This window comes from Oncorhynchus nerka, linkage group LG22 (assembly GCF_034236695.1).
Source record: "Oncorhynchus nerka isolate Pitt River linkage group LG22, Oner_Uvic_2.0, whole genome shotgun sequence".
Classification (NCBI taxonomy): domain Eukaryota; kingdom Metazoa; phylum Chordata; class Actinopteri; order Salmoniformes; family Salmonidae; genus Oncorhynchus; species Oncorhynchus nerka.
This window is the reverse complement of record NC_088417.1, coordinates 42268318-42292903: the sequence shown is the minus strand read 5'-3', so window position 1 is coordinate 42292903 and position 24586 is coordinate 42268318. Positions and strand designations below refer to the sequence as shown.

The window sequence follows — 24586 nt, the reverse complement described above, 5'->3', positions numbered from 1 at the left end:
TATGTGTGTATGTCTTTTTGAATTGTGGCAGACCAGGGGGTTTGGTCAAGATGTTTACACAGATCAGACACGGACAGTAGGATTAGCTCAGTTTCAAGGGTGTTTATTTAAATAATAAATCAAAAAGAAAAGGATAGGTCTCCCCCATGAGACCCTCTCCAGGATACCGTCTTCTGGGCTCCGGGTCTTGCTGTAGCCTGTCAGGGACAAAAACTCAACTCCCTCCTCATATCTCTGCAACCGTCCCCAACCCTACGGGAGTCCTTTTTTTCCCCCAACTCTCCCCTGTGTGCTGCCCTTCTGTCAGCTTTATGGGACTTGCACAGCTGGTGAGCAATCAGCCCTTGATTACTCACCATCTCCCAATCAGCCCCAATTAGTCGTGGCCTGAGAGCCCGTCGAGACCTGGCACATCCAGCAGATGGTGTCGTCGCCTCGTGATGTACACTCCTTCTGTCACCAGGCCTCGACTAGTCTCTCCCTGGTGGCTGACCTGCTGTACGCCACAGAATATTGTCAAGTACATCTTCCTCAGTTTATGGTTGTTATTATCCTTGTTGTATTCCGTTTAATAAAAATAACACTTTAAAACCTAGACAGACACAGTATTAGATATCAGTCCTTTCCACTCTTATTGGTTTTCTGCACTGTCATCTGCCTTGTTTACATTGGCCTGAGAAGCATAAATTGGTTGGGGGTCAAGGTGCAGTCACGTGATTGTGATGTCAGCAGCTGTAAGGGGTGCGTATCTGGTGGCAGAGAAGTCAGATGCAGGAGAGCAGAACTTGATAATAGCCGGAGCAGTTTAATAGTAAAACCAACGGCATACAAAATACAAAGTATGGGCACAATAACCCGACGCGCACCAGTCAAACAAAATGTGCACAAGCACTACAATAAACAATACCACACAAAGACATGGGGCGAACAGAGGGTTAAATACACAACACATAATGAGGGAAATGAGAACCAGGTGTATGGGAAAACGAGAAAAAACAAATCGAAAATGGATCAGCGATGGCTAGAAGACCGATGACGTCGACCACCGAACACCGCCCGAACAAGGAGGCATCGACTGCCTGTCAGCCAATCATTTGATCTGTTGTTTACCTCTGTCCCAGACAAGTTTCAACACACCCCCTTATCTCTGCAAACATCTTCAACACACACACACACAGTCAGGCATGCAACAGTGACAGACAGCCACTGCTGCACTGAGAGAAGGAAAACACTAAAGAGAGGTGTAGATAAAAGAGGTGGGTTAAAAAAGAATAAAGAAGAACAAGCCACGTTGTTGTTTTGCCTGCCGGAGTAATGGAGATGTGTAGTAGCGTGGTGTTGGGCGGCCTGGTGTTGGTTCTACTGTGGTTGCTGAGGAGACAGAGACAGAGACATATCCGTCTACCCCCCGGACCCCACGCTCTGCCGCTGCTAGGCAACCTGCTTCAGATGGACAAACAGGCCCCCTTCAAGACGCTCACCAAGTGGAGTGGTGTGTATGGGCCAGTGATGACAGTGTATTTGGGGCGCCAGCGGGCTGTGGTGCTGGTGGGGTACGAGGCAGTCAAGGAGGCTCTGGTGGACCAGGCTGAGGACTTCATAGGACGAGCTCCCATCCCCTTTCTGGTCCGAGATACCAGGGGATACGGCCTGGCCATCAGTAACGGGGAGCGTTGGCGCAAGCTGCGTCGTTTCACCCTGACCACACTGAGAGACTTTGGGATGGGCCGTAAGAGAATGGAAGAGTGGATACAGGAGGAGAGCCAACATCTCATAGACAGTCTAGACGACACTAAAGCTATGCCCTTTGACCCCCACCCCTTCCTGAGTCGCACCGTGTCCAACGTCATCTGCTCCCTGGTGTTCGGCCAGCGCTTTGGCTACGAGGATGACAACTTCCTGCACTTGCTCAACATCCTCTCAGCCATACTGCGCTTTGGAAGCACCCCCTGGGGACAGCTCTACAACATCTTCCCCTGGCTGATGGAACGCCTGCCTGGTCGGCAGCAAGTTGTGTTCGGCCAGGTGGACGAGCTGAGAGGTTTTGTGATGAAAAAGATCCATGAGCACCATGGACCCAGGTAACCCTAGAGACTTCATAGACTGCTTCCTTACCAAACTCAACCAGGAGAAGGATGTGTCCTCCTCTGAGTTCCATTATGAGAACCTGGTGTCCACAGTCTTGAACCTCTATCTGGCAGGAACAGAGACCACCAGCACCACTCTCAGATACGCCCTCATAGTGCTCATCAAATTCCCCAAAATTCAGGTGCACATGCAGCAGGAGATTGACACAGTCATTGGACAACAACGCATTCCCCAGATGGAGGACAGGAAGTCCCTTCTCTTCACAGACGCTGTCATCCTTGAGGTGCAGCGCTTCCTGGACATCATCCCGTTCAACATCCCGCACTACGCCACCAAGAATATCTCATTTCGAGGGTACAATATCCCTCAGGGCACAGTGATAATTCCCATGATTCACTCTGTACTAAGAGACCAGGACCACTGGGTCACGCCCACAACCTTCAACCCTGATCACTTTCTGTATCAGAAAGTAAACTTCCAGAAGAACCCAGCCTTCTTGGCCTTCTCTGCAGGTAAGCGTGCCTGTGTGGGGGAGTCTCTGGCTTGTATGGAGATCTTTTTGTTCCTTGTATCTCTGCTGCAGCGTTTCTCCTTCTGCCCTGGAGGACCTGACAACATTAACCTAAGCCCAGAATTCAGCAGCTTCGCTAATGTGCCGCGCCACTACCAGCTCATTGCTACCCGCCGCTGACCAGGCGGCTGCAAAATAGGAGGCTCACTCAGGAGGAGGAGGTGTGAAGATGACGGGGAGATCAAAAATCAAATAAAATTGTATTGGTCACATACACATTGTAGCGAAATGCTTGTGTTGGACAGGTGGTTTCTTTTTTTCTAACCATGTTTGATTTTATTAGGATCTCTTTTAGTCCCCATTTGGACTAATCTTCCAAGAGTCCTTAAACATTAAAATACAATTTATAATAAGATCACATTTTCACATACAGTATAATACACTGACGTATTGACCACAAATACTTTAAGTCTGAAAAGATAGATTGATTCCTTCATCTACCATAGTCCCGCACAACCTTCCAATTTATTGTTTTCAAATGATTCTAAACTATTGTTTGAATTGATATGTTTCTGGTTTGCTCAGATAAATGATTCAATTTCTTTATTGCTCTAACTCAAAATGTTATTTTGCCCATTTCTCTTTTCTGTCTGGATAACACATTGATGGTGGACAATCCATTTCTAGTATTTACTGAATGTCTGTCCCTTACCAACTGAGTACTGTTGTGAATAAAATTTGCAGTGGTGTAAAGTACTTTAGTTAAGAAACTTTAATGTACTACTTAAGTAGTTTTTTGGGGGTATCTGTATTTTACTCTTCATATTTTTGCCATTCCTAAAGAAAATAATGTACTTTTTACTCCATACATTTTCCCTGAAACCCAAAAGTACTTGTTACATTTTGACAGGAAAATGGCCCAATTCACACACTTAGAGAATATCCCTGGTCATCCCTACTGGCTCTGATCTGGCACACTAAACACAAATGCTTCGTTTGTAAATTGTCTGAGTATTGGAGTGAGCCCCTGGCTATCTGCCAATAAAATACAGGAAAAATGTGCCATCTGGATAGTTTAATATAAATACTTGTATACTTTTACTCAAGTAACATTTTACTAGGTGACTTTCACTTTTCCTTGAGTCATTTTCTATTAAGGCATCTTTAATTTGACTCAAGTATGACAATTGAGTACTTTTTCCACCACTGTTTATGCTTAAATAACATTCATTATTCATAACAGATACTTTATGATTGAATAATATTCATGTTTTTTTCAATTATCTTGTTGACTGATGACCAACCAAGAGTATTGAGCATGACTACAACAGAAGAACCATATCGCCACCTTATAACAATCCTTGCTGCTTTGTTCTGTGCAATCTGCAGCCTCCTAATTTATCTTTGATGCATTTCTCCAGACCACAGAACAGTAGTTCACCTAACTCTCAAATAAAGCTTGTGCTGTTTCCTTAAGAATCTTTCCCGGGAAATATTTAGCTATCCTTATGAAAATGCATGCTGTTTTAATATATATATATTTTTTTACATAGATTAGTAATTTGAGATGACCATGATATGCAGCTAGACAACTGCCTTCCTAGTAGCTTGGTTTCTTGTGTCACGCCCTGACTTTAGTCATCTTTGTTATTTTGGTTAGGTCAGGGTGTGACGAGGTTGATGTGTGTTTTTGCTTGTCTAGGTTTTTTTGTATTCGATGGGGTTTTGGTATGTCTAGGTATATGTAGGTCTATGGTGGCCTGAATTGGTTGGGGATCCTATTTAGGTTGCAATTTTGGTTTTGTGGGTTATTGTCTATGTGTAGTTGCCTGTCAGCACACGTGTCTTATAGCGTCACGTCGTTTTGTATACTTTGTTCAGTGGTTCTCTTTCATTAAAGAAGAATGTATTCTTATCACGCTGCCCCTTGGTCTCCTTGTTATGATGAACGTGACATGCTGCCAATTCCTCAATTTGTACTCCCCACATACCTAGTTGTATCCTATGCTGTGTTGGCCTTTTCCTGGCGGAACAGACAGAACATAACCCTGGTTTTCTTGGTGTTCAAAACGAATTTCTAACGGCAAACCCACTCCCTGATATTTCCCAGATCTAATTGTAGAGCTTGCTGTACCTATTGAACCGATTGTCTTGCTGTATAAATTGTAGTATCATCTGCAAATATAGTATCTTGAGTTTCAGATAAGGCATAAGGAAGGTCATTGGTATATATGTAAAGAAGTGGCCCAAGGCAGCCTTGCAGTATTCCACAGTTTAAAGCAGGAGGGAAAGAAAAGGACCCATTGATAAGGTGGACTGTTTCCTGTCTGGTTGATATGACTGTACCCAACTCAATGCTACCTCCTTAAACCCATAATGCAATCATTTTGTCAAAATTATTTCATGATCCACTAAATCAAATGCTGTACTAAAATCTAAAAATAGTACAAACTTGCCATTATCCATAGCATTGAGCCACTGGTCAGTCATGTCAACCAATGCAGTGATAGTGGAATGTTTTTTTTGCGATAAGCATGCTGATGGGCTGTAATCAGATCATTCTTTTCCATGTACTCCCATATTTGTCTTCTCACAATATCTTCCAATATCTGACTGAGTGAAGGGAGTAGACTATTTGGTCGATTATTGGCAGGAGTAATTTTTTTTGCTGTCTTTTGGGATTGGACAGTTTAGCGTGCTTCCATACATTTGCAAATGTTCCCTTTTCCAGTGACCAATTAAATATGTATTTCAGTGGAGCTGTAATCTGGGGAGCAGCATAGCGAAGTAAAAAAAATTGTCCATAAGATCATAACCTGTAGATTTACCATCGGGTAATGACTTCAATAGGTTTAACACCTCCTCTTACTGACACCATTTGTAGATTAAAATATCTGTTTTTTTTTGCTCATAATATGATCATCAATCCATTGGACAATAGCATGTTTGGAAGAATGGGTGTTTACATTATCGCTCAGTAAATACATTTCCTTTGTAAAAGAAAATCTGCAAAATTATTGGCAACATCAGCTGTTTAAATTTTTTTTTTCCTGTCAACCACCACACTAGATGGGTATGATGAAATAGATGTACCAAGTAAGCCCTTAACTGTATTCCTTACCTTTTGAGCTCTGTGAAGTGTATCTCCTTTAATAATGAAGGCCTGGAGTTTTTCCTGGTCAGTTCAGGTGGGTCAGGAGTGAGGATTGGGGAGCAGGTATGCTGAGTGGACCAGACAGTAATGTAGTGTATGCTGAGTATTTATGCCAGTGCAATTTAATGTGAGTTGAAGACAGATTGGTCAGGCCAACTGTCAGTCAGGAGGTCCAGGAACCAGTGTAATCAGTGTCTTTATGTCTCAGCAACTAAGTCAATGTGTATGGGGGTTGAGCTAGGTGATGATGCCACATGTTACTTAGTTATAGGATGCATCACATTCAATCAGATTTAATCTCAGATGTTATTATTTTTGACTCTTTCTCTAGCTTTCTTCTTCTTTTTTTAATCAGAAAGAAATACTACACTATGTTTCTGTATATACAGTATGAGCAATTTGTCTCGTTCTGACCTTAGTTTCTTTTTTATGTCTTTGTGTTAGGTTGGTCAGGGCGTGAGTTGGGGTGGGTAGTCTATGTTCTTTTTTCTATGTTGTTATATTTGTGTGTTTGGCCTAGTATGTGTGTTTGGCCTAGTATGGTTCTCAATCAGAGGCAGGTGTCGTTCGTTGTCTCTAATTGAGAATCATACTTAGGTAGCCTGTTTTCCTGCTTTTTGGTTGTTGGTGTTTAATTTCTGTTTAGTGTCTGGTTCACCTGGCAGAACTGTTTTGTTTTCTCTTTGTTGTTATTTTGTGTAGTGTTCAGTTTTTCTATTAAAATATGATGAACACTTACCATGCTGCATTTTGGTCCTCCTCTCCTCCCACCAACGAGAATCATTACACAATTTGCGAGTAATATATACTGCTTTATACGATATATTTTCATTACCAATAACAAAAAAACAAACATTAACTTAAAACAAAAGAACATGACCTCCTTTATCTTCATTGAGGGTCTTTATAAAACTTTGTCATTGAATTTGTGTAATTGTTCAAGGATGACATGTTCATGACAATACATTAGGGTAAATAAAAATAGTGTACATTAGGCCTATTACATGACATGTTGACCTCATGATGTGTGTACGCATATTGCGCTGCCCTATTTTTCTAAATGGCTCAGAGAAGCACATTGAAGGTATTTTATCAACCACAGCTAATTCTGTGATCTGTGACCCTTTTACAGGCCCCTGAGATGAACTTTTTGTTGCAGATTGGAAAATCCTTATCTGTTGTTTATCTGATGCTAAAAAAAGTATATGTTACATAAATAGAACAACATGTGTTCTTTCATTCCCATTTGACTCCATGTGAACGAAATAAAAAGTTTGTCAAAGTTAATTCGGCCTCCCTCCTTGCCTCTTTTCTTTGAAGTCTGTTGATATCAATGTACATTTTGTTTCTGCAGGATCCTATAGAAGCCAAATGCTCCCCTTTCCTCTTGTGTCTATCTATAATTCAATTTAGCTAATGGGCAGCGCAAGGTTACTGGTAGGCCCCTGAATCAGATGCTTCATAACGTGACCACTCAGTGTCCCTGTCCCACTCTCAACATCACTCTGCCACTCAGTCACAGAAGCCAAGATGTTTCCCATCTACATTCAAGCAAGGTGAGTTATCACACTTTATGGTATGGGACCCAGGTGACACTAGTCTCGGTTTGAGGAGCTGGCTGGCAGGTCACTGCTGAATTGTGTTGTATTGTTTAGATAACTACATTTGGTGAACTACAGACCAACTGTACTTTGATTGACTATACTGAGTCTGTCACATGACACAATTCTAGAAACTTTTGGTTTGCTATCTCTAGCTATTTGGTTTGACAAGGCTGTTAGTGTGACTGACCTGAGTTCTACAAACTGAGGTCAAAACTAGACAAATGTCATTTTATTGTTTCATGGTAAATAACTGTTTTTGTATTCTTTATCTATGCTCTGGGAGTGCACATTTGTGGAGGACGTTCTTGTGATCAAGACAGATTTGTTGCGCCATATGTAAGTCAAATTAGGTCTCTACCAGAGTGTACTGTAATAGAGTAGGGAGGTGATGGAGGGTTCAAATTATTTCATATCTATATTACATTTTCAGGTAGTAGATACAATTGCATCTTAAATAGCACACTCATTTGTAAATAGATGGCATCAATCCTAGCCTGTATGTGTGTTAGACCTTTACCTGTGACAACATAGAGTGGATCCTGTCGTTACTACTTTGAGCGGAAGGGTCAAGATGCTGTCTATAGAGGGCGCTACAACACTCTTGATGAAATACATTTGACCGTTTCAGGAATGAAAACAGTAGTGGGCAAGACTTAATTTATTTTGCACCAGTTCAAAGTTTGCAGATTTTTTTGTTGTCAGAGGACAACAACAAAAGCAAAAAAATTGTCCCATTCTGTCTCTTTTCATGTATTTGCCTATTCTGTGTTTTATTCCCCTTTAGAAATAACAGATGAAACCACTGCCTGCATGTGATTACTATACTGATTCTCAGAAATTGTGAGAAAACCATGACAGGGAGTGAATGTACCAAAATGTACCGTATGTTTAAAATGATTTAGTTAAAAGTAATTTGTAGATTACATGGTGGTCGGGTAGAGAGGAAAAGTGATGTACCGTTTTAATTTGGAATGCGTCTTTCTGCTAATTCTTTGGGTTTACTGTTTATTTGCGAATTTAAGGTCAGTTATACAGTGAACAAAAATATAAATGCAACATGTAAAGTGTTGGTCCCATGTTTCATGAGCTGAAATAAAAGATCCTGAAATGTTCCATATGCAAAAAAAATATTTATCTCAAATGTTGTGCACAAATTTGTTTACATCCCTGTTAGTGAGCATTTGTCTTTTGCCAAGATAATCCATCCCCCTGACAGGTGTGGCATATCAAGAAGCTGATTAAACGGCATGATCATTACACAGGTGCACCTTGTGCTGGGAAAAATAAAAGGCCACTCTAAAATATGTGGCTTTATCACACAACACTTTGCCACAGATGTCTCAAGTTTTGAGCGAGCGTGCAATTGGCATACTGACTGCAGGGATGTCCACCAGAGCTGTTGCCAGAGAATTTAATGCTAATTTCTCTTCCGCCTCTAATGTAATTTTAGAGAATTTGGAAGTACATCCAACCAGCCTCACAACCACAGACCATGTGTATGGCATCGTGTGGGTCAGCGGTTTGCTGATGTCAACGTTGTGAAAAGAGTACCCCATGGTGGGGTTATGGTATGGGCAGGCATCAGCTACAGACAACGAACATAATTTATCGATAGCAATTTGAATGCACAAAAATACTATGATGAGATCCTGAGGACCATATATATTTTTTTAACAGTATCTTTAACCAACAGATGCATCTGTATTCCCAGTCATGTGAAATCCATATATTAGGGCCTAATGAATTTATTTCAAATGACTGAATTCATCATATGACCTGTAACTCAGTAACATCTTGAAATTGTTGCATGTTGCGTTTATATTTTTGTTCAGTATATGTATTGCTCTCAATACACAAGGCTTATGGTGCATTCAAGACAACTGTGAACTCCCAAAAATACGAGGTCAAATCATGACGTCATTTATCTTCAGGCCTGAAAGTCGGCGCTCTAGAAAGATGATGCTTTCAAGACAAACGGGAACTCGGGAAAAACGACGTCAAATCATGACGTTGGTGAGCTTCAGGCGGCAAGCCGGAAAGCCGGAGTTGGACGACCGTTTTTCGAGTTCCCAGTTGCGTTGAACGCACGGAAGTCAGCGATTTCCGAGTTCCCAATTGTTTTGAACGCGACTCTTTGGTATGATGCTGATCCTAGATCTGGGTTTATAGCCAATTTCGCTTAGAAAGCGCTACTTCCTGACAAACTAATCAGCTGACACACTCATGACAGGACAGGTTTCGGGTCATGTCTAGAAGGGATGCCGCGAATGTTAACGTGACGTCAAAAAGGTGCATATAACCCGAACTCTTTTCCAAGCCTTGACCGAATTATCCTAACCTGCTACGTTAATTGCCCTAAACTGCTATGAATAGCGGCATTAATCAAAACCTAGGTTTCGCGCGTGCGCTTTCGCCTGTCAGGAATATGGCAGCATCCTAAGCATTGAAAGCGCAATTGAACAGCAACATCATCGGGTTGGCAAAACAGAAACACAACAGCCACGCATCTTGGAGTGTCGGGGGTTGAGGTTCGGAAAATAATCAAATCTGGTCGCGAACAAACAGGTAAATTAATCTGCGACTGCACCTCCGTGTAATTTGTAAGTCGCTCTGGATAAGAGCGTCTGCTAAATGACTTAAATGTAATGTAAATGTAAATTACACAGAACCCTTGCTAAGATAGCTAAGCATGGCTGACCTACTGTATACAGTTTGCTAGCTTCCCTCTTTGGTGAAAAGCACATCCAGTTGAAGTGTGTGTTGATAAAAATAAAAACATTGCGACAGTTGTAGGCGTCGCTTGTCATGAGATATTTACAATATGTATCACTGAATTGGCCATTTCGGCTTCCGTCTTTACTAGGTCTCGTCTCTATCCGTCCCGTATCCTTCCAACTTGGCCAGCTAGAGCTGCACTTGAATGTGGCCCTACTAGTCTTTAGCTTGCTAACGTTACCAAAGTAAAGACAAATACACCGCGGCTGGCAAACGGGGTGTGGTTAAAGTGAGTCAGCAGGTATTTATCAAATTAGACACCCATATATACATTATCTTTCATTGTGTCTACGAAAGTATCTAACTAGTTTTTCTAACGGAGGTTTTCAACGTCTAGCATAACTCTACGTTAGTTTAACTTGGATCCATGTCATTTGGATATCTTCCATCGAGATGTAACGTTATATCGTAGAGTTGAGTAAACTCAGCTACGTCTAGCAAGGTGTTTGTTTTGGTCATGACCTGTGTGATATGTACAATGAAATGCATTTAGTAATCAAACATTGAATTTGATAGCAGCATCTACATTCTCAGGCTGACCTCACTTGGTTGTGGCTGTCATGCATTGTTTTTTTGTACTTCTAGCTACTACATTATTTTGCTACTGCGTTATCAGTAACGTTATGTGTAGGTGATTTTGCGTCATTGTAAGTTAGTGGCAACAATGAATTTGGAGAACAATATCTGTCAATATCAAATTTGTTGTAGACCAAAAAAGGTTAGCTACATCCACCCGTTATCCAAGATTAAAGTAACCGTTTTAAAGGTAGCCTTGTCTTGATTCTCACTAGCACCATTTTCAGTAAATCAGACACAAGCCTATATCCACAACAAAGGCTGAGATCCATTAGGCCTAGTCATTGATTGCATGGATGCTATGCAACTGTGGCGAACAAGGATCACAATACCCTTTTCCCTGAAGTTAACAGTTGCAGCATCATTCCCAACTGATAATATTGAAAGAACCCCAGTGGAAATGTTGAGGCACATAGTTCTCAAACCTCAAGTGTGTAAAGCCAGGCTTTTCGTCATCGGTAACAGTGTTATTATGTTAGCTATCATCACAGTCATTTATATGCATGTATTTTCCCCTTTGATCTCTGCTTATCTGAGAATTTCCCCAAAGTTAAAGTTTAGTTTCAAACCGTTTCATGTGCCATCCAGGAAAGCTCTGTTTGTAAGACAAATCTAGCAAGTGAGGATCAAGACATGGGGAGAAGTTTGTTGTTACACCAGGGTCCTGGCTTGCTGACTGTGTTCCTTTCAGACAAAAACAATTAAAAGTTGTAAGATTTGACTCTTTATTCCCATAACTTACATAATTTGTTATATCTGCAGCATTTGCATTTATCATTCAATCTTGTGCAGAACTCCAATCATTTTGTGTTATTGCACATTCAAATGTCACATGAAGGCAGGTTACACAGTCACTCAGCGTTCAGAGAGGCTCTGCGGAGTCAGCACTGTGCACTCACTGCTTGGAAAACCATACACTGTCGTACACTCATACACTGTTGTATGAGGCAGCGTAGGATCCATTTGCTGCTCTGCCTTGTTGATTGTGTTTGTATCCTCCCTTGGCAAATTGAAGTACTATTTTTTTGGGGGGGGGGGGGTTAGAAAGAAATACTTTCAGTGTAAACATAAACGACTGATCAGATCTAAAGTATGTAGAAAATGTATTCATTGCGACACCCACCACCAAAGCTGCTTTTTGATCCAGAAAAATATGGTATTACCGACTGCCCACAAGGGGTGCTATATCTATCACACAAGTATGTTAACACCCCTTCAAATTTGTGGATTCGGCTATTTCAGCCATACCGTTGCTGACAGGTGTATAAAATTGAGCGCACAGCCATGCAATCTCCATAGACAAACATCGGCAGTAGAATGGCCTTACTGAAGAGCTTGTGACTTTCAACGTGGCACCGTCATAGGCTGCAACCTTGCCAATAAGTCAGTCTATTACATTCCTGCCCTGCTAGAGCTGCCCCGGTCAACTGTAAGTGTTGTTATTGTGAAGTGTTAATGTCTAGGAGCAACAATGGCTCAGCCATGAAGTGGTATGCCACACAAACTCAGAGAATGGGACTGGCGAGTGCTGAAGCGAGTAGCGTGTAAAAAAATCGTCTGTCCTCTGTTGCAAAACTGAAAACTGAGTTCCAAACTCCCTGTGGAAGCAACGTCAGCCTAAGAACTGTTTCTTCGGGAGCTTCATGAAATAGGTTTCCATGGCAGAGCAGCCGCACACCAGCCTAAGATCACCATGTGCAATGCCAAGCGTCGGCTTGAGTGGTGTAAAGCTCGCTGCCATTGGACCCTGGATCAGTGGAAACGCATTCTCTGGAGTGCTAAATCACGCTTCACCATCTGGCAGTCTGACGGACAAATCTGGGTTTGGTGGATTCCAGCAGAATGCTACCTGCCCCAATGCATAGTGCCAACTGTAAAGTTTGCAGGAGGAATAATGGTCTGGGGCTGTTTTTCATGGTTCTGGCTAGGCCCCTTAGTTCCAGTGAAGGGAAGGGTATATGGTGAGGGTGAGTGTATATGGTGTAAATGATATATCGCCCAAGCTTAATCCACAGGAAAAGTTGGGAAGGGCCATCTCACATGACTACGTCCAGGAATCTGGGCTGGCTTTTTATACCCCTCATCACAGTTACAGAATTAAACTGCATGGCCTTTGAGAGGAGTGCAGAGCACGTGGTAACCTCAATGCCCATTGCAAATGTCGGTCCCTATTGTTAAATTCCACCTGTGTGCGCTTGATTAAATTCATTAGGGGGAAGGGTTTGATGCATTAAAAAAAATGTGCTCAGATTCAGAAATGTTCATTTTGGCTTAATGTTTTTAACTCTGGTTCTCTTTCAGAGGAAGATTGATGACTAACTTCAGGATTAGTCAGCTAGCTCCTGTCTGATTTGTTACCGTATGTGTTAGTGGTGATTCAGAGTGAAGAGCACCCATCATATATGTTGCCTTGGAACTTTGTATGATATACTTCTCCTCTGTGATTTAATCTTACCATTGAAGAAGGATTCAACTTATCTCTTGGGGGCAAACTTGACTTATTTCGCTGCCCCTTGCTGCAGGCTGACATGGAGAGGAAGGAAAAGAGCAGTCATTTATTTCCAGGTTATCTGGGCAGAGGGCTGACACAGGTTCCCTCTGTAACACTGACAGCGCAGCAACCAAGAGTGAGAGGTTACTACTGCTCTCTGGGCACAATTTACTACTAGTCTACTGCTACTGTCTCACTGTACTGTACTATTTGTTTGTCTGTTGGTCTCTGTCTGTCTGTTTACTAGTTACTACTAGTTGCTGGTTTTTATCTAGTGACTTTCTGTGATTTCGGTGGTGTGTGCATGATAGCTTAGTTACAATCCACATAGGTCTAGTATTCTCAACACAAGTACTGAAGTATATATTTTTTGCTGGATCTTTGTAGAATTTTCACCCATTTTGAGTCATACAAAATCGTGTGTTCTCTACTCCCAACAATTAATCCACAGAACATGGGAAACCTAGTTAGTTTTCTTTGATTAATCTCTCCTCGCTCATCTTTCAATCACCCACGTGGGTTAGTATGCCTGTGAAAACCAATTAGTAGATGGGAGAGGTGGCACTTTCAGCGCGTCAAGCGTCTCAAATAGAACCAAGTAATTTTTTTAGAGCCTGACTACGCAGAAGTCAGTTGACGTGCACAAGCAGTTGGGATGAAATGATTGAATAACATGCAACAGACAGAGTTGATACTCTCTGACTGATAGATACTGTCTCAACAGCAACAAACAAAACAAAAAGCAGCACGCTTGTGCATGCAACGTGGCCATGGTGTCCGGCTTCATTGTTTTGTGAAGATGACCAACACATTCTCTTTGTATGCTGATCTGATTGGCTCAAAGGCTGCTTTTTGTTTTGTTTGTTGCTGTGACTGCTGTTGAGACAGTATCTATCAGTCAGAGAGTATCACCTCCGTCTGTTGTCAATTTGACTTTCATTTTCTGTTCAACACTGTTTAGTGCCACAGAATTTGCCAGCGACGCAACGGTCACGGGACTCTCCCAGCCAGCACAGGGAGTGTCAACAAGGATTTCGATGTGAGGTGTAGAATATGATCCAACAGTGTGAATTGTGTGTGGCAGTATTTTTGGACCGTGTGTGACATAATGTGCATTAATGTCTTTAAGGTCAGGGTGGTCCTGTGTAACTTCTCAATAGAACTAGCTTTTGGTTATCCAGCTGACTCTTCTCTGCTCCCAACTCACATGACTACTTTAGATAGCAATAGGACGTGAATCCCTCCCTCCCATTGACCTGTGCTCTTCACGCGTAGTTGAATTTGCAGACCGTAGGCCAGTCTATGCTTTCTGCCATTTGCTTAAATTAACGTTGCCTGGCGTCCATTGCCACCTGTATGTACTCATTGAAGTGACACTAAAGCAAGACTCTAAAAAGCCTATTTCATCATCCCTTTGTGTCTGTCTCCCTTGACCTTGTTCTCCTGTATTGCAGATCTTGCCAAAAGATGAATGTCATCAAAGACAACAAAGACTTGGCCTGTTTCTACACAACCAAACACTCCTGGAGGGGAAAGTAAGAGGCGCACCTCATATTCTAACGTTCCTTTCCATGATAGGATTTAATTGGTTGAATGACCGATTTCTCTGTCCTTGGAGCTGGTCTGCTAGGCTGAGTTAGGTACTTACTCCATGTGATGTAACTACTACTGCACTAGTCTAGCACCACAACTATAAATGCAACATGCAGCAATTTCAATTTTTTTACAGTTCATATAAGGAACCAGTCAAATTGCAAAAAATTCATTAGGCTCTAAACTATGGATTTCACATGACTGGGAATACAGATATGTTGGTCACAGATACCTTAGTTTTTTTTATTTTTATGTATGGGCGTGGATCAGAAAACCAGTCAGTATCTGGTGTGACCACCATTTTCCTCATCTCCTTCGCATAGAGTTGATCAGGCTGTTGATTGTGGCCTGTGGAATGTTGTCCCACTTCTCTTCAATGGCTGTGTGAAGTGGCTGGATATTGGCGGGAACTGGAACATGCTGTCGATCCAGAACATCCCAAAAATGCTCAATGGGTGACATGTCTGGTGAGTATGCAGGCCATGGAAGAACTGGGACATTTTCAGCTTCCATGAACTGTGTACAGATCCTTGCGACATGGGGCCATGTATTATCATGCTGAAACGTGAGGTGATGGCGGTGGATGAATGGCACGACAATGGGCCTCAGGATCTTGTCACGGTATCTCTGTGCATTCAAATTGCCATTGATAAAATGCAATCGCGTTCGTTGTCCATAGCTTATGCCTGCCTACCCCAACGCCACCATGAGGCATTCTGTTCACATCGTTGACATCAGCAAACCGCTCGCCCACACAACGCCAGATGGCTGTCTGCCATCTGCCCGGTACAAACATTTCAAGTAGAGGTCGACCGATTAATCGGAATGGGCGATTTTAATTGGGGCCGATTTCAAGTTTTCATAACAATCGGAAATATATATTTTTGGACGCCGATTTTTCATTTGTAATTTTTTTTAAACACCTTTATTTAACTAGGCAAGTCAGTTAAGAACACATTCTTATTTTCAATGACGGCCTAGGAACGGTGGGTTTACTGCCTTGTTCAGGGGCAGAACGACAGATTTTTACCTTGTCAGCTCAAGCTAGCTAGCATTAAACTTATCTTATAAAAAACAATCAATCAATCAATCATAATCACTAGTTATAATTACACATGGTTGATGATATTTCTAGCGTTGTCCTATAATCGATGCGGTGCGCATTCGCGAAAAAGGCCTGTCGTTGCTCCAACGTGTACCTAACCATAAACATCAATGCCTTTCTTAAAATCGATACACAGAAGTATATATTTTTAAACCTGCATATTTGGCTAAAAGAATTCCAGGTTAGCAGGCAATATTAACCAGATGAAATTGTCACTTCTCTTGCGTTCATTGCACACACAGTCAGTGTCTATGCAACAGTTTGGCCTGCCGAATGTGCCAGAATTTTACGTAATTATGACATACCATTGAAGGTTGTGCATTGTAACAGGAATATTTAGACTTATGGATGCCACCCGTTAGATAAAATACAGAACGGTTCCGTATTTCACTGAAAGAATACACGTCTTGTTTTCGAGATGATAGTTTCCGGATTCTACCATATTAATGACCGAAGGCTCGTATTTCTGTGTGTTATTATGTTATAATTAAGCCTATTATTTGATAGAGCAGTCTGACTGAGCGATGGTAGGCACGAGCAGGCTCGTAAGCAATTCATTCAAACAGCACTTTTGTGCGTTTTGCCAGCAGCTCTTCGCTGTGCTTCAAGCATTGAGCTGTTTATGACTTCAAGCCTATCAACTCCCGAGATTAGGCTGGTGTAACCGATGTGAAATGGCTTATCTAGTTAGCGGGGTGCTCGCTAATAGCGTTTTAAATGTCACTCGCTCTGAGACTTGGAGTAGTTGTTCGCCTTGCTCTGCATAGTTAACGCTGCTTCGAGGGTGGCTGTTGTCTATGTGTTCCTGGTTCAAGCCCAGGCAGGGGCGAGGAGAGGGACGGAAGCTATACTGTTACACTGGCAATACTAAAGTGCCTATAAGAACATCCAATAGTCAAAGGTATATGAACTACAAATGGTATAGAGAGAGAAATTCCTATAATAACTACAACCTAAAACTTCTTACCTGGGAATGTTGAAGACTCATGTTAAAAGGAACCACCAGCTTTCATATGTTCTCATGTTCTGAGCAAGGAACTTAAACGTTAGCTTTCATACATGGCACATATTGCACTTTTACTTTCTTCTCCAACACTTTGTTTTTGCATTATATAAACCAAAATGTAACATGTTTCATGATTTATTTGAGGCTAAATTGATTTTATTGATGTATTATCATTAAGTGTTAATTCAGTATTGTTGTAATGTCATTATTACAACAAAAAAAAAAATTATAATCGGCACCGGCTTTTTTGGTCCTCCAATAATCGGAATCGGCGTTGATAAATCATAATCGGTCGACCTCTGATTTCAAGTGTTTTTATTTCACCTCATGAAACATGGGACCAACACTTTACATGATGCCTTTATATTTCTGTTCAGTACATTTGCATATCTGCTCTGTGAATGGCATTATCATGCTGTGAAAGAGCCTTGGTCTTCATGTTCAGATCAAGCCAGGTACTCTACCATTCCACACTGAGCCTAGTTGTAGGCCTAGCTATCAAGCAGCAGCAGAACAGACACACTGATGTCAACACCAGAGCAAAGGGAAAGCACTGAAATCCCTGACTCGGTTCATCCATTGTGTTTACATTTCCTTATCTTCAATGGGGAGGACAAGGTGTAAGTAAATCACTACTGTCAGATTATTGCTATCTGGAATACATATCACTGAAATCCCAATATAGTGCTGGTTAGACGGATTACTCTGAGTAGTAGGGCTGGACGATATGACCAAAATATCATATCACAATATTTTCCATATTTTTTTTACAATATTTTGTGTTTTTGAATAATACAAGTTTGAAATATGCTTTGAGTAGTTCATGAGCCTAGGGTGGCAACAAATGCATTCTAAGTGATTTCAATGGGGTTTTATCCATTCTGATTGTTTTATGCTGTTCAATCTAACCCCCCCAAAAATGCATAATTTTCATAAATTTCTGCATTTTCTGCACTCATTTGTTATACTTTTCATACTGCCGTGTAATTCTGCATGTTGTGGGCAAGGAATCTAGGCCTAATTAATCGGCCAACTGTTGGAAATATAATGATTATTCTAATTCTATAGTGGAATCTAGTGGGCAGCGCTTTGAATACATTTGAAATGAAATTAATCTATTTGCTCTCAAGCTTAGCCTTTTGTTAACAGCACTGTCATCTCAGATTTTCAAAATATGCTTTTGAACCATAGCTAAACAAGCATTTGTGTAACAGTATTGATAGCCTAGCATAGGATTATGCCTGTCTTTCAGCATGCAACATTTTCACAAAAACCAGAAAAGGATTCAAATAAAATCATTTACCTTTGAAGAACTTCAGATGTTTTCAATGAGGAGACTCTCAGTTAGATAGCAAATGTTCCGTTTTTACAAAAAATATTATTTGTGTCGACTAATCGCTCCGTTTTGTTCATCACGTTTGGGTAAGAAAAAGAAAAAATATATATATTAAGTCATTAAAACGCGAACTGTTTTCCAAATTAACTCTATAATATCGACAGAAACATGGCAAACCGATGTTTAGAATCAACCCTCAAGGTGTTTTTCACATATCTATCGACGATAAAATCCATCGTGGCAGTTGACTTTCTCTTCTGAAGAAATGGAACGCGCATGGACCTACAGATTACGCAATAATTTCGACACAGGACACCGGGCGGGACACCAGGTAAATGTAGTCTCTTATGGTCAATCTTCCAATGATATGCCTACAAACACGTCACAATGCTGCAGACACCTTGGAGAAACGACACAAAGGGCAGGCTCATTCCTGGCGCATTGACAGCCATATAAGGAGACATTGGAACACAGCGCCTTCAGAATCTGGGGCATTTCCAGTATGAAACTTCATCTTGGTTTCGCCTGTAGCATTAGTTCTGGGGCACTCACAGATAATATCTTTGCAGTTTTGGAAACGTCAGAGTTTTGTCTTTCCAAGGCTGTCAATTCCATGCATAGTCGAGCATCTTTTCGTGACAAAATATTGCGCTTAAAACGGGCATGTCTTTTTATCCAAAATGACATAGCGCCCCCATAGGTTGAAGAGGTTAATGAGAGTGTAGCGAAATGCTTGTGCTTCTAGTTCCGACAATGCAGTAATAACCAACGAGTAATCTAGCTAACAATTCCCAAAACTACTACCTTATACACATAAGTGTAAAGGGATAAAGAATATGTACATAAAGATATTTGAATGAGTGATGGTACAGAGCGGCATAGGCAAGATGCAGTAGATGGTATCGAGTACAGTATATACATATGAGATGAGTATGTAAACAAAGTGGCATAGTTTAAAGTGGCTAGTGATACATGTATTACATAAAGATGCAGTAGATGATATAGAGTACAGTATATACGTATACATATGAGAAATAATGTAGGGTATGTATACATTATATTAAGTAGCATTGTTTAAAGTGGCTAGTGATATATTTTACATCAATTCCCATTATTAAAGTGGTTGGAGTTGAGTCAGTGTGTTTGCAGCAGCCACTCAATGTTAGTGGTGGCTGTTTAACAGTCTGATGGCCTTGAGATAGAAGCTGTTTTTCAGTCTCTCGGTCCCAGCTTTAATGCACCTGTACTGACCTCGCCTTCTGGATGATAGCGGGGTGAACAGGCAGTGGCTCGGGTGGTTGTTGTCCTTGATGATCTTTATGGCCTTCCTGTGACATCGGGTGGTGTAGGTGTCCTGGAGGGCAGGTAGTTTGCCCCCGGTGATGCGTTGTGCAGATCTCACTACCCTCTGGAGAGCCTTACGGTTGTGGGCGGAGCAGTTGCCGTACCAGGCGGTGATACAGCCCGACAGGATGCTCTCGATTGTGCATCTGTAGAAGTTTGTGAGTGCTTTTGGTGACAAGCCGAATTTCTTCAGCCTCCTGAGGTTGAAGAGGCGCTGCTGCGCCTTCTTCATGATGCTGTCTGTGTGGGTGGACCAATTCAGTTTGTCTGTGATGTGTACGCCGAGGAACTTAACTTACTACCCTCTCCACTACTGTTCCATCGATGTGGATAGGGGGGTGTTCCCTCTGCTGTTTCCTGAAGTCCACAATCATCTCCTTAGTTTTGTTGACGTTGAGTGTGAGGTTATTTTCCTGACCCCACACTCCGAGGGCCCTCACCTCCTCCCTGTAGGCCGTCTCGTCGTTGTTGGTAATCAAGCCTACTACTGTTGTGTCGTCCGCAAACTTGATGATTGAGTTGGAGGCGTGCGTGGCCACGCAGTCGTGGGTGAACAGGGAGTACAGGAGAGGGCTCAGAACGCACCCTTGTGGGGCCCCAGTGTTGAGGATCAGCGGGGTGGAGATGTTACCTACCCTCATCACCTGGGGGCGGCCCGTCAGGAAGTCCAGTACCCAGTTGCACAGGGCGGGGTCGAGACCCAGGGTCTCGAGCTTGATGACGAGTTTGGAGGGTACTATGGTGTTAAATGCTGAGCTGTAGTCGATGAACAGCATTCTCACATAGGTATTCCTCTTGTCCAGATGGGTTAGGGCAGTGTGCAGTGTGGTTGAGATTGCATCGTCTGTGGACCTATTTGGGCGGTAAGCAAATTGGAGTGGGTCTAGGGTGTCAGGTAGGGTGGAGGTGATATGGTCCTTGACTAGTCTCTCAAAGCACTTCATGATGACTGAAGTGAGTGCTACGGGGCGGTAGTCGTTTAGCTCAGTTACCTTAGCTTTCTTGGGAACAGGAACAATGGTGGCCCTCTTGAAGCATGTGGGAACAGCAGACTGGGATAGGGATTGATTGAATATGTCCGTAAACACACCAGCCAGCTGGTCTGCGCATGCTCTGAGGGTGCGGCTGGGGATGCCGTCTGGGCCTGCAGCCTTGCGAGGGTTAACACGTTTAAATGTTTTACTCACCTCGGCTGCAGTGAAGGAGAGTCCGCATGTTTTGGTTGCGGGCCGTGTCAGTGGCACTGTGTTGTCCTCAAAGCGGGCAAAAAAGTGATTTAGTCTGCCTGGGAGCAAGGCATCCTGGTCCGTGACTGGGCTGGTTTTCTTTTTGTAATCCGTGATTGACTGTAGACCCTGCCACATACCTCTTGTGTCTGAGCCGTTGAATTGCGATTCTACTTTGTCTCTATACTGACGCTTAGCTTGTTTGATTGCCTTGCGGAGGGAATAGCTGCACTGTTTGTATTCGGTCATGTTACCAGACACCTTGCCCTGATTAAAAGCAGTGGTTCGCGCTTTCAGTTTCACGCGAATGCTGCCAACAATCCACGGTTTCTGGTTTGGGAATGTTTTAGTCGTTGCTACGGGAACGACATCTTCAACGCACGTTCTAATGAACTCGCTCACCGAATCAGCGTATTCATCAATGTTGTTTGACGCAATACGAAACATATCCCAGTCCACGTGATGGAAGCCGTCTTGGAGTGTGGAATCAGATTGGTCGGACCAGCGTTGAACAGACCTCAGCGCGGGAGCTTCTTGTTTTAGTTTCTGTCTGTAGGCAGGGATCAACAAAATGGAGTCGTGGTCAGCTTTTCCGAAAGGAGGGCGTGGCAGGGCCTTATATGCATCGCGGAAGTTAGAATAGCAATGATCCAAGGTTTTACCAGCCCTGGTTGCGCAATCGATATGCTGATACAATTTAGGGAGTCTTGTTTTCAGATTAGCCTTGTTAAAATCCCCAGCTACAATGAATGCATCCTCAGGATATGTGGATTCCAGTTTGCAAAGAGTCAAATAAAGTTCGTTCAGAGCCATCTGTGTCTGCTTGGGGGGGAATATATACGGCTGTGATTATAATCGAAGAGAATTCCCTTGGTAGATAATGCGGTCGACATTTGATTGTGAGGAATTCGAAATCAGGTGAACAGAAGGACTTGAGTTCCTGTATGTTGTTGTGACCGCACCATGTCTCGTTAACCATAAAGCATACGCCCCCGCCCCTCTTCTTACCAGAAAGATGTTTGTTTCTGTCGGCGCGACGCGTGGAGAAACCAGCTGGCTGCACCGACTGCGATAGGTCTCTCCAGTGAGCCATGTTTCCGTGAAGCAAAGAACGTTATAGTCCCTGATGTCCCTCTGGAATGCTACCCTTGCTCGGATTTCATCAACCTTGTTGTCAAGAGACTGGACATTGGCGAGTAGAATGCTAGGGAGTGGCGCGCGATGTGCCCGTCTCCGGAGCCTGACCAGAAGACCGCTTCGTTTGCCTCTTTTACGCTGCTCTTATATTCAGTAGTTCTTCTCGACTGTATGTAATGAAACCTAAGATGACCTGGGGTACCAATGTAAGAAATAACATGTAAAAAAAAAAAAACTGCAGAGTTTCCTAGGAACGCGAAGCGAGGCGGCCATCTCTGTCGGCGCCGGAAGTTACTCTAAATGCAACATTAAGTGTTGGTCCCATGTTTCATGAGCTGAAATTAAAGATCCCAGAAATGTTCCATGTCCACAAAAAGCTTATTTCTCAAGTTTTGTGCACATTTTGCTTACATCCTTGTTAGTGCGCATTTCTCCTTTGCCAAGATAATCGATCCACCTGACAGGTGTGGCATATCACGAAGCTGTTTAAACAGCATGATTATTACACAGGTGCACCTTGTGCCGGGGACAATAAAAGGCCACTAAAATGTGCAGTTTTGTCACACAACACAGGGAGGGAGCGTGCAATTGGTATGATTACTGCAGGAATGTCCACCAGAGTGGTTGCCAGAGAATTTAATGTTCATTTCTCTACCATAAGTCTCCTCCAACATCGTTTTAGAGAATTTGGCAGGACATGCAAACTGAAGACCACCTGTAACCACGCCAGCCCAGGACCTCCACATCCGGCTTCTTCATCTGCGAGACCAGCCACCTGGACAGCTGATGAAACTGAGGAGTATTTCTGTCTGTAATAAAGCAGTTTTTGGGGGGAGAACTCATTCTCATTGGCTGATCCGAGCTCCCGATTGGTTGGGCCTGGCTCCCAAGTGGGTGGGCCTATGCTCAGCCCGCCCATGGCTGTGCCTCTGCCCAGTCATGTGAAATCCATGGATTAGTGCCTAATTCATTTATTTTAATTCAGTGTAGGTAATTGGCGCTAGCTTAACATTCATGCTTCGCCTATTACTCTCTGATTTAGAAAGATATACTTCCACAAACAAAATAAAACAAAATATATATATAAACTGTCTGTTTGCAGATAGTGTAATTATGGAACACTTGTGGATTTATATTAAGAAGCTTGGTGTGGGAAGCGCATGGAGAAGTGGCATGCAGGAGGAGAGGGACAGAGACGACAAGTAGCATATGGAATAAACTATAAAAACCGAAGTGATGTATTACATTTAACCAACATAACATTATAGAATGTAAAGCATCAATACCGGTGTATATAGGAAAATACAGTATACCGCCCAGCCCTAGCTCTAAGATAAGGTTCATAAATACAGCTGAATGGTAGCAATGAGTTCATGAATCAATGGCTTCTTCTATACCTTGGAACGGGCAAACAAATGTTACTAAAAAAACTGATCCCATCCTGTTTCTCTGGTAGGCTTCAATAGAAGTGATACCTGAGGCATTGGGCATTAGACAACAGGATTACATTACTGATACGTGCTTCCTAAATGGCTTTGTCCTATTAAGGCAGCCATTGACTGAGGTAACTATAGCAGCAGTGCTAAAGAGCAGATTAGCTATGGCCACAGGAAGGGGAGGGTTGAGGGCTGCTTCCTGCTAATGCCTCTTGATGTGTCCTGCAGGGACCTGTGGTGATGTGTTTGGAGTGGAAAGTCATTTAGTCAGGCTAGGGCTTTGACTGGGAGGCCAAGAAAGAAGGGTTTGGTTTATTACCTAATGTTTCTCCTCTTCGCTCCCTGTGGAGCATATGGCCGGAACAAGATCCCTTGTGGCTTTCTCAGCTCCACCCCAATGCAAGTCAAAAGTTTTCAAACACCTACTCATTCAAGGGCTTTTCTTTATTTTTTACTATTTTCTACATTGTAGAATAATAGTGAAGACATCAAAACTATGAAATAACACACATGGAATCATGAAGTAACCAAACGTGTTTATATTTGAGCTTCTTCACATAGCCACCTTTTGCCATGAAGGCAGCTTTGCACACTCTTGGCATTCTCTCAACCAGCTTCACCTGGAATGATTTTCCAATAGTCTTGAAGGAGTTCTCACATATGCTGAGCACTTGTTGGCTGTTTACATAGCCTGATGGTGCGTTGGGTCATTGTCCTGTTGAAAAACAAATGATAGTCCCACTAAGCCCAAACCAGATGGGATGGCGTGTCGCTGCAGAATGCTGTGGTAGCCATGCTGGTTAATTGTTTACATACACTAAGTTGACTGTGCCTTTAAACAGCTTGGAAAATTCCAGAAAATTATATCAATGCTTTAGAAGCTTCTGATAGGCTAATTGACATAATTTGAGTCGATTGGAGGTGTACCTGTGGATGTATTTCAGGGCCTACCTTCAAACTCAGTGCCTCTTTGCTTGACATCATGGGAAAATCAAAAGAAATCAGCCAAGACCTCAGAAAAAAAAGGTAGCCCTCCACAAGTCTGATTCATACTTGGGAGCAATTTCCAAATGCCTGAAGGTACCATGTTCATCTGTACAAACAATGGTACACAAGTATAAACACCATGGGACCACACAGCTGTCATACCGCTCAGGAAGGAGATGCGTTCTGTCTCCTAGAGTTGAACCTACTTAATAGGTGG

The 24586-nt window shown here is 42.5% G+C and overlaps 1 protein-coding gene and 1 pseudogene across 5 annotated transcripts in view; both read left to right on the top strand.

Moving 5' to 3' along the window:
• The first annotated feature begins 1095 nt into the window (after positions 1-1095).
• Positions 1096-6491, top strand: LOC135563770 (cytochrome P450 2F3-like; annotated as a pseudogene).
• Positions 6492-9587: 3096 nt separating this feature from the next.
• LOC115105197 (dnaJ homolog subfamily C member 13-like) overlaps positions 9588-24586 on the top strand; it is a 64993-nt gene continuing 49994 nt past the window's right edge. For 3 of the 5 annotated variants that reach the window (XM_065007165.1, XM_029626924.2, XM_029626926.2), the window contains exons 1-2: positions 9588-9646; positions 14654-14734. In XM_065007165.1, coding sequence (XP_064863237.1) covers positions 9603-9646; positions 14654-14734 — 125 coding nt within the window. In that variant the 5' untranslated portion in view covers positions 9588-9602. The other 2 variants (XM_065007166.1, XM_065007167.1) reach the window with 2 other exon arrangements.